Here is a 10,125-nt window from a genome sequence, read left to right on the forward strand (position 1 = left end):
TTTCTTCTAGTTCGTTCACTTGTTCCCCCAGCCACTTTTGGCACATTACCTTGTGTGTTCTCATAACTTTAATCCACATCACACACATTCCGTTAATCCATTTCTCTTGTGTCCGTCTATTGTATGTCCTCATACCGTGTATTCGTATCGTTTCTCGTCTCCTAAAGTCACTCGATGCATTTTCTGGTTTCCTCCTAATCACGTCTTCTCCACATCTTCTCCTTGCCTGTTGTTGTACCTTTCTTTCAGCGACCAGATTAGTGTGTGGTTCTCGACATCATATTTGCTCCATCAATGTAGATCAGTGCTTAGAAAGACATAATTCATGACAATTATTGGGTGCAAAATTAAAAAGTCAGGGCAGCCCTGTGGAGTGGGTGGTTAGCGCGCCGGCCTCATAGCTCTGGGGTCCCGGGTTCAAATCCAGGTCATGTCCATCTGTGTGGATTTTGCATGTTTCCCTAAGCCTGCATGGGTTTCCTCCGGGTACTCCGGTTTCCTCCCACATTCCAAAAAAAACATGCATGGTAGGCTGATTGGGCACTCTAAATTGCCCCTAGGTATGGGTGTGAGTGTACATGGTTATCCGTCTCCTTGTGCCCTGAGATCGGGTGGCCACCGATTCAGGGTGTCCCCCACCTCTGGCCCAGAGACGGCTAGGATTGGCTCCAGCACCCCCCGTGACCCCAATGAGGATAAAGCAGTTCAGAAAATGAGGTGAAAACATTCAAAAGTCATGCTAATATGCAGCTGAACAGTAGTCAAGTAGCATACCGGCTTCCTACACTCCATCACAAACATACAAATGTCAGAACAACAATGTCTTCTGGACTTGGACGTGTAGACAGCAAACATCAATTGAAAGCAGTTCCTGGGTTGGGGTCCACTGCTCCAGATGTTTTCTGAAATGTTTGACGTGGTCTCCAAGGCGGTGTTAGGTTCCATAGCCATGACATCATCATCTTCATCAGGCGCTCTGAACACTTAACGTGAACGCCTAGTTTGAAACTAGGAGTAGAGGAAAGCTAAAATTCAAATAAAGTTTATATTTTGATGAGTGACAACATGCGCGTCAACTGTGAAGTTTGTTGTGTGAGGGATTCTGACGCCGACCCCTAAATTTATCACGACGTAAGATCCATAACAGATTTAGAAACACAAATCTTGCCTGACTAAACTGTCCTCAAATCATGAGAGGGCATAAGCATGACAAGAAATTAACACATTCTCACATAATCATCTGTTAGGCATTAGTAGTTAGTCAATGGCAACAGGATCACAAGGGTGGAGCTCACACATCACCACATATTCTTCTCGTGATGCACGAGTATGCATGTGTTTGTATGTGTTTTCCCACTTTTCGCACACTTTGCATTGTATGTAAAAGGGGAATTCCATCCAATGGGTTGCACCCCTTAACCCTCTCCTCAACACACACGCATTGCGATGTAGCAATGTGCAAATAGAATAAATGACTGCACATGTGAAGTGAGTTATTTGTTGGTGCTCCACCCTGCATCATGGGAACATTTCCAGAATGAAATCCTCCCGCATTTCTTCATGGTTCTTATGCTCTTGTACCGGCTTCTTCTTGTTCTTTATTACACTCACAAATCCCTGTGTTTTTGTGTGTGGGATTTCGAGATTTTATTGAAACTATCACCCACCTTTTAAATACACAAATTATTCACATGGGCTAAGTTACAAGGCAGTAGTAAGACAACCAAGTAAGGAACCAAGTGAGAAATGTAGGATTAGTAAAGAACCAAGCCTGAAACTAAACCAAACAATCAAATGAATAAGTTAATGAAACTGTCAGAAACGTGTCAATAAGAAATTAAGAAGCCAAAGACCAAGTGAGAGCCATGTCAACAACCAAGAACTGAAGAACAAAGTCAAGAACCACAGTAATAACCAAAGAAATGTATCAAGGCCCAATTCCCTAAAGAACAAACCAAGAATAAAGAACTGAAGTACAATTTTGAATAATCCCCCAAAAAAGCCAATAACAAGTTTTGTGTGTAAATGTTTGAACAGTTGTAGCATGTAACTCTGGCACTCTGACAAAACTAACACTGGATATTAACAAAAAAAATCCAGATGTCCTGCAATGATAAGAATACATGATGCTCCACAGCCATGTGAAAGCGCAACCAGTTTCAGCGGTATCCTGCTTCAATGGGTTCAGTGAAAAAAAGACTCTTTCTGTTACAGTTTTCACTGTCAAATTGATGGAATGAGAAGGCGGGTGGGGTGGGATGTTGGTGGAGAAAGAGGATGCAGTGTGTACGTATGTAGGAGGACCCTTTCGCTCTTAAAGCTGCTGTGGTGGCGATCAAGGCACACATCTGCAACACGGACGCGCAACAACTCAGCACACACAAAGCACAGACGCAGACACCTGTAGGCAGACCACCCCTCCTCTCCAAGGACTCTGTTTCCCAACATGCAACAGAAAGGCACATCAGACCTCCTAAAGGTGAGGAGGATGCATAGGTCCGATTGCTCCGTGGCCTCAGGTGCTCTTTTGCGGGCTTGGCTGCTGCTGGCAATGCTACTGGCTCCGGGAGCTTGGAGCTTCCTCACCGAGGAGGGGGAGGAGCTGCTGGTGGAGCTCCACAACCACTACAGAGGGCAGGTGTCTCCCACCGCCTCCGCCATGCTGCCCCTGGTAAGCCCAATATATGCTTCATGTTGTGAGTCCTTCATGAATGACACAGTGGACGGGTGGGTGCTTTGCACATCCTCATGATTGTGTGCATTCTCTAGTCAATTATGAATCTGCCATTGAAGTGATATAAATATGATCTTGCTAAAAAACTGTTTATAAAAAACAAAACAAAAAAAGGACAAGTAAAAGGCAGTTTTATCTGATTGCCCGGAATCTCTGTGGAGCAACTTTAAGGTTTTTTTTTTCTTTGTCATTTGGCTTTTAATGTTTTTCCCTCAGACACCACAACTTCTCAAATATACAAGTTGAATGTTTCTAACGTTTGCTGCTTTGTTTCTGTTGTTTGTGCGTGTGTGTCTGATCATTGAGTAAATGCAGATTAGAAGCTTGTAGAGAAAAAAAAAAGGGTACACGCAGCCCTGATTACTTAACCTGGTTTGTGTTGCGTAAATAATTTAACACACACAAACGCACAGTTTTACAGTTCCCATGTCTGCTGTTACATTTCAAGACATGGTGAAGTTCCAAAGCACTTTAGAAGCTTTGTAAAAATAATGAACCAATTTCATTATGCAATATTTGGACACAAGTGAAGTGTGCGTGCCCCCCACTTCCCCCCCACCCATTCCAATGCTCTTCTTTCGCTTGAAATGTGCTTTTTGTTGTTTGTTTTTGTTAAACTTGGCCTATTGTGATTGATAATTGTGAAAAGTTTTGCTATTTCTTTTTTATTGTCTTGTCATGAGCCACCTGTTGGCGTAGGGGTTCACTCGCTTGTCTTCGGTGCGGGCAAGTGTGGAATCGATTCCCACTTGGTGGTAGCATGATTGGGTGTGTGAAGGACTGTCTGTTTTTTTCTGTGCTCTACGGTTGACTGGCGTCCAGTCTAGGGTGTAGTCTGCCTCTCATACGAAAGTCTGCTGGGATAGGCTCCAGCAACCCCCACAACCCTTCCGAGAATACGCGGTTCGGAATATGAATGAATGTATTGTCATGGATATTAATTGGTGCACACCAAAAAAGAGGGAAGATAACTTGGACCAATATCAGTTTTCTAGAATACTTAAGGCATGAGTGTGAGTGAGAAGACATTACAAGAACAATTGTACATACCCGCAAGGCCTTCGCTCACTTGTTGCTTCTTCAGAAATGGGACCCAACACTGAAGGTGCTAGCTGAGGGCTATGCGGCCAAGTGCATCTGGAACCACAACCCTGACCTTGTGGACATAGGAGAGAACCTGTTTGCCGGCACTGGGACCCTGGACCTTCGAGTTGGCATGGAGAAGTGGTTCCTAGGTAAATATGCCGCACACAAGAAAGTTAAAAAAATCTCATCCACCATTTTTTTTGCTGAGGAAGAGAAAACACTACATTCATTAACTACATAAATTACCTCTCATCTTTTTTTCTGAACTGCTTAATCCTCACTAGGGTCGCAGGGGGTGCTGGAGCCTATCCCAGCTGACTTCCGGCCAGAGGCGGGGGACACCCTGAATTGGTGGCCAGCCAATCGCAGGGCACAAAGAGACAAACAACCATTCACGCTCACACTCATACCTAGGGGCAATTTAGAGTGTCCAATCAGCCTACCATGCATGGCTTGGAATGTGGGAGGAGACCGGCACACTAAATTTGACTAGATCATATCCAACTCTACTTTATTTGACCACATCTTATACTCTAGTGGTTCTCGAGAACCACCATAGGTTGGCTTTATCTAGTACAGGGGTGGGCCGCAGTGGGTTTTGGTCTTTCTTCCAATCGATCCAGCACAGACAGTTTCACCAAGGAGGTTTCTGCAGAAACAAGCATCAGCTGACTGCAGTTAACTGATGATTGTAACAGGGTGAACAGGTGCATCATCTCGATGGTTTGGAACGAAAACCTGCACCCAATACGCCCCTTTGTGGAATAGTTTGCCCATGCCTGATCTAGCGGTACCTGATTTAAGTAAATGAACTTTTGTGCTCGTCTTGGAAGCCATGGTTCAAAAATGACTTAAGGGGTCATGTCAAGGCCACTTGTATCAAAAAAAGGGTAAAAACTGACAGACCATCACCACCATCAATCTGATGCATATCCACACCTAATTTGGCTAATCAGTGTTTAACGGTACACGCCATTGTATATCATACTGAATGCTCATGCGTAAAAAAAAGAAAGATTAGCTTGCCTGCCAGTGTGTTGATTTGTAGAAAGAAGCACAGAACATTTTAGCGTCATTTCAGCAGGTTAACTAAAGTCTATCCACAACACCAGTTCCTAAAAGCCACATAACTGTCTCTCAGGTGAATGATAGATAGACTGGAGAGCAGGGGTCCCCAAACCGGTCCTCGAGGGCCGGTGTGGGTGCAGGTTTTTGTTCCAACCGTTCTAGCATAAACAGTTTGACCAATGAGATTTCAGCAGAAAACAAGAAGCACCTGACTGCAATCCACTGATTGCACTTGTAGGACACCAGATTGGTGAAAACGTGTCCTCTTTATGGGTTGGAATGAAAACCCGCACCCACTGCGGCCCTTTGTGGAATAGTTTGGAGACCACTGCTGTAGAGTAACAAATGTATCTTGCTCCAAATTCATTCACTAAAAATCTTTCTGCTCATGTGTGCGTATCTGTCTAGAACATCTCCACTATGACTTCCAAAACAACAGTTGCGATGACGACCAAATGTGTGGACACTACACACAGGTCAGTGATGCACAGCTACAAACCCACACAAACACACGTTGTGACCCAAGCAGCTCTTGATTTCAGGAGGGTGGAGTGAAGGCTTTGGCAACAATTCCTATTTCCTTCTTTTTCCACATCGGCCTCAAATACCGGATTACTAAATGAACTTGGATTAAATATAGGCTCACTACTATTGGCTTTAATTTCACACAGTTCACATTTATTTTGCCTTTAATATTTTTGCAATCTCAGGCCAGGTTTAATAATGATCTATCGAAAAAAAAAACAAACAAAAAAAAACAATGGTTTTCTTTTTGTACTTAACTACTGCATACTTTGGGGACATGGTGGTCGAGTAGTTAGGTGCTACAAAGTATAGCTCATTAATATGACTCCCAAAACGTGAATATGCTATATCACATCCTTTGAATGTTTTAATTTAAGCATTTGCAGATGTCCTGGTGGATGGACTAACTCATTTAACTGTTGTTGTATTGTATACATGTGGTGAATGTAGGTCATGTGAGACTGCCTTATTTTGCAGATGGTGTGGTCGGATACACACGCGGTGGGCTGTGCCGTCCACCTGTGTAACAACATGGAGGGTTTGGAATGGGAGAAGATCTCGTTCCTGGTGTGCAACTACTACCCAGCGTCAGTGCAAACCTCCCTTGATTTTCAGACTTAATTTATAGTTACCATCATCTGATTAATATCCAAGCTATCTGTCAGGCGGCAGCCATAGTATGATTCTGAATGTGTGCAGAGGGTTTCTTTAGAAACGTGTCACGAGTTAGCACAGGCACTTGACTCTGAAATGATAGCGACCTGGTCACATTTTTTACACACTATGTTTAGACTAAGGTGGTCTGACACAGAAGTGGTTAGCGCCTCGGCCTCACAGTTCTTGGGTCGAGGGTTCGATCCCAAGTTGGTCCTCACTGTGTGGAGTTTGCATGTTCTTCCTGGGCATGTGTGGGTTTTTTTCTGGGTACTCCAGTTTCCTCCCATATCTCAAAAACATGCAGGGTAGGCTGGTTGAAAACACTAAATTGCCTCTGGGTATCAGTGTGAGCGTGAATGGTTGTCAGTCTCTTCGGGCCCGTGACCGGACGTTTGGTTGCCGGACGTTTGGTCGCCGGACGTTTGGTCGCCCAGACGTTTGGTCGCTGGACGTTTGGTCGCTGGACGTTTGGTCGCCGGACGTTTGGTCGCCCGGGTGAATATAATTTTGAGAGCTGGTTTCAACAGTAGATATTTAGATATTATAATTGAACTCTCTCTCTCTCTCTCATGAATATAATTTTGAAAGCTGGTCTCAACAGTAAACTCTCTGTCATGTTCTCAAATGTCCGGTGACCAAACGTCCGGCGACCAAACGTCTGGGCGACCAAACGTCCGAGCAACCAAACCTCCGGCGACCAAACGTCCGGCGACCAAACGTCCGGGCGACCAAATGTTCGGGCGACCAAACGTCCGGCGACCAAACGTCCGAGTACCCCTCGGGCCCTGCGATCGGCTGGCCACCGATCGAGAGTGTCTTCTTGCTACTCAATAAAGGATGTTACTTTCATATCATTACCAAAATATATTCTAATGACTGTGTGGGAAAGTGAAGAGAATGCAAAAGCTTCCAGACTTCAAAGTGTTTGCGATATGCTGATTAATTGATGTGGCATGCATGCATATGTGTGCAGTGGGAATTACGACAACGAGCGTCCTTATTCGCCAGGAGAATGGTGCTCCCGATGTCCAGAAGAACTACAAACATGTGAAAACAACCTGTGTGGTACGGCAACATTATTCGCTCTCATGCACAGACAAAAATACATGCTTTTTTAAAATTTATATTCCATTCCTACCCTGTTATAGGATCACATTTCCAAGTATTTGATTTCGTTAATTTGCATCCTAAATTAAACAATATTTTTTTTATATTAATACATAGATGAGATTATCCGCTGATTGTCACATAAAAATGTATTGATACTTGTTTGCTGCATCATGATATTTGATTAGTTTGCAAAATACATTGTTTGATTAACTCATGAAATTGTATTAAACACTCATTCGTCGCTGTTGATGGTTAGGAGTCAAATATCTATGTTAAGTTATTCACTTTCATTGATAGCAATAAAAATCAATTTAATTTCAATAGAGAAGACTGGCATTGAATAATGATGTTTCAGTACCACTCAGAGAGATAGAAATCCAAACGCTTATGACTGGGAGGTCCAGTCCAAATGGATAGGACGTCTATTGTTGTCAAGGGCAACCAATTGGTATTTTATTTTAAAACACTAAAGCAGTTATATAAGTAAGAAAGTTGTTGGTCAGTTCCCTTAGTTTCAATGTAAATTTCAAAGTAATAATATGCCAAAGTTACTGTGGGTTCAATGTAAAAACAGTTCATTTTTAGAGCATCCCTGCTTTCTCAATCACCGTAAATGGCAGTGAATAAGTTAATTGGGCTGAAGGTGAATGAGTTGTTAAGGTGGGTAAATGGTAATGCTAAGATGTTATTTGGTGTGTGTGTCCCGTAGTTCCGGAAAAGGATGACGGAGAAGAGGGGGAAGAGGAGGAGGAAGATGAGGAGGAGGGGGATATGGTTCTTCTTTCTTCTGCAACAATCGAGGCATTCCACCAGGTGGACATAACCAGCAGATCCAGCAGAAGTAGCACAACCACCCCCCAGCCATGGAGGCCCACTCCCACTCTCGAGGCATCCGAGCCAGATATCCCTTTGGGGGAGGAGGAGGAAAATGTGCCGGCTCTCCCTTTCACAACAGCAGAGTCCTACCACCAAGAAGAAACCACCACCACCACCACCACCACCAGCAGCAAAACTATTCTTCCACTTGAGACTTCAGTTCCAGCCAAGTGGAAGGCCGTCGTGAGGAAAGAACAGGATTCGAAAGAGGAACAACAAGAAATCTTGATCGATGGCCTGCCAGTCACCAAAATATCGCGGAAAGACAGACCATTCATGACGCCTAGCGCCACGTCACCTTTATCACCTCAACTCATGCTTATTCCTTTTCTCTTCTTTATAGTCATCATCTGCATTGTGCTACCATAGTGAAAATAAAAGAGAGACACGGGGGTAGAATGCATCCCATTCAGTTTGTTAAAAGCACTTATATAATGGAAAAAGCAGGGAAAATTATTGACGATATGAAGAGTACATTAATTGGAAATTATTTTCATTACAGTAATAATAATACTTTGCAATTCTCAGCAAGGCAACCAGCAATGGTCTGCCTTCCTCGGTTGAGAGGTTCTGGGTTTGAATATTTATTCAGGACCCCCTTGAGTGAAGTTTGCATGTTGCATCAGGTGGCTAGGAGCACTAATGAGTATGGACGCATACCAGTGTTATTTGACAATTTGGCAGGTAGGAAATGTTTGGTGGGAAGAAAATATAAGGAAAAAAAGATAGCTGCTAAAAGTAATCATGGTCAATGAAAGATGGACTTCTACACTAGGAGTATCCTGCTGGAATCAAATCTACAAACATGATGTATTTTGATGTTCTTATTAACTTGTTTTGTATTTGACAAGCCTTCTTTGAGGTTTATAGACAAGAAGCATTTATTTTTGCCAAGAAGGGGTTTTGAGTTTTTCTTTGCACTTTTTGGGGTTTAGGTCTGGGGACGTCATCAACTTTTCTCATTGTTGTAACTAAAGGCTAAATAAAAAAAATGAGAAAGATCTTATTGCTATCATAGTATATATACTTGGGGGGGTCCAAACTGTTCCACAAAGGGACACAGTTGGCGCAGGGTTTTGTTTGCTTTTGAATTAAGCAGCACCTGACTGACAATCAACTGATTATAATTTTAGGACACCAGATTGATGAAAATGTATCTTCTTTTGTTGGAATGAAAACCTGCTCCCACTGCAGACCTTGAGGACCTGTTTGGATATCCATGGTTTAATTGTTATTATACAAAGTTATTGCATTGCATATGCATTTATTAATGTGATACACATACATTATGCAGTACATCAGTCAGGAGGGGCTCATAGTTCTGACATCGAGGGTTCAATCACTGGTGACCTCTGACCTTCCTATATGGAGTTTGCATGGTCTCATCGTGCCTGCGTGGGTTTTCTCTGGGTACTCTGGTTTCCTCCCACATTCCAAAAACATGCATAGTAAGATGGTTGGAGACTCTAAATTGCCCTTAGGTATGAGTATTGGTTGTCTGTCTCCTTGTACCCTGTGATTGGCTGGCCACTAATTCAGGGTGTACCCTGCGTATTGCCTAATGTCAACTGGGATAGGCTCCAGCACCCCTGCGACCTCGATGAGGATAAGCAGCTCGGATAATGAATGAATGAATTAGAATGAAGAGAGGCTGGTTGCTCTTTGCCCCACAATGTAAATTCCTCAAATATTAGACATAGTAATTGTAGTCTGAAAATATATTATATATATATACAGCACAGACTGGTAAAATAGATGTATGTATCTATTCAGTATTTGCTGTTTACAATGCCCTTCCCCCCCAGATTTGACATCCTTGTCTGCGTGAATAGAGTTCAGTGGAAAATCTGTCATTTCAAACACCAGGCTATGCTAATGGACACTGATGTGAATGTTAAAATAATAAACCTTCGTTAGACGTCCATGGAGGAAGAAGAACCGTGAGAAGATGGGCGACGAGGGACTCAGACAAGCCTGAATGGATTTTTTTCAGCTATGCTGCTTTTGGCCAATCACAGCACCTAGCTGCAGCCTGGGCACTGTGATTGGGCACAGATCTGAGGCAGAAT

At 43.2% G+C, this 10,125-nt stretch overlaps 1 protein-coding gene and 1 long non-coding RNA gene across 2 annotated transcripts; one reads left to right on the top strand and one right to left on the bottom strand.

The window, feature by feature from the left end:
• Positions 1-121: 121 nt before the first annotated feature.
• On the bottom strand, positions 122-10,068 carry LOC144074565 (uncharacterized). The gene is made up of 3 exons (XR_013300323.1): positions 9,965-10,068; positions 3,785-3,965; positions 122-307 (listed from the first exon to the last, which is right to left on the bottom strand). It is a non-coding gene; the product is annotated as an uncharacterized LOC144074565 (long non-coding RNA).
• Positions 2,258-9,059, top strand: LOC144074548 (uncharacterized). The gene is made up of 6 exons (XM_077601039.1): positions 2,258-2,671; positions 3,819-3,969; positions 5,297-5,364; positions 5,891-6,000; positions 7,044-7,135; positions 7,890-9,059. Exons 1-6 carry the CDS (start codon positions 2,447-2,449, stop codon positions 8,423-8,425), a joined length of 1,182 nt encoding a protein of 393 aa, XP_077457165.1. The 5' UTR covers positions 2,258-2,446; the 3' UTR covers positions 8,426-9,059.
• Positions 10,069-10,125: the final 57 nt, after the last annotated feature.

This window comes from Stigmatopora argus, chromosome 1 (genome assembly GCF_051989625.1).
Source record: "Stigmatopora argus isolate UIUO_Sarg chromosome 1, RoL_Sarg_1.0, whole genome shotgun sequence".
NCBI classification, from domain to species: Eukaryota; Metazoa; Chordata; class Actinopteri; order Syngnathiformes; family Syngnathidae; genus Stigmatopora; species Stigmatopora argus.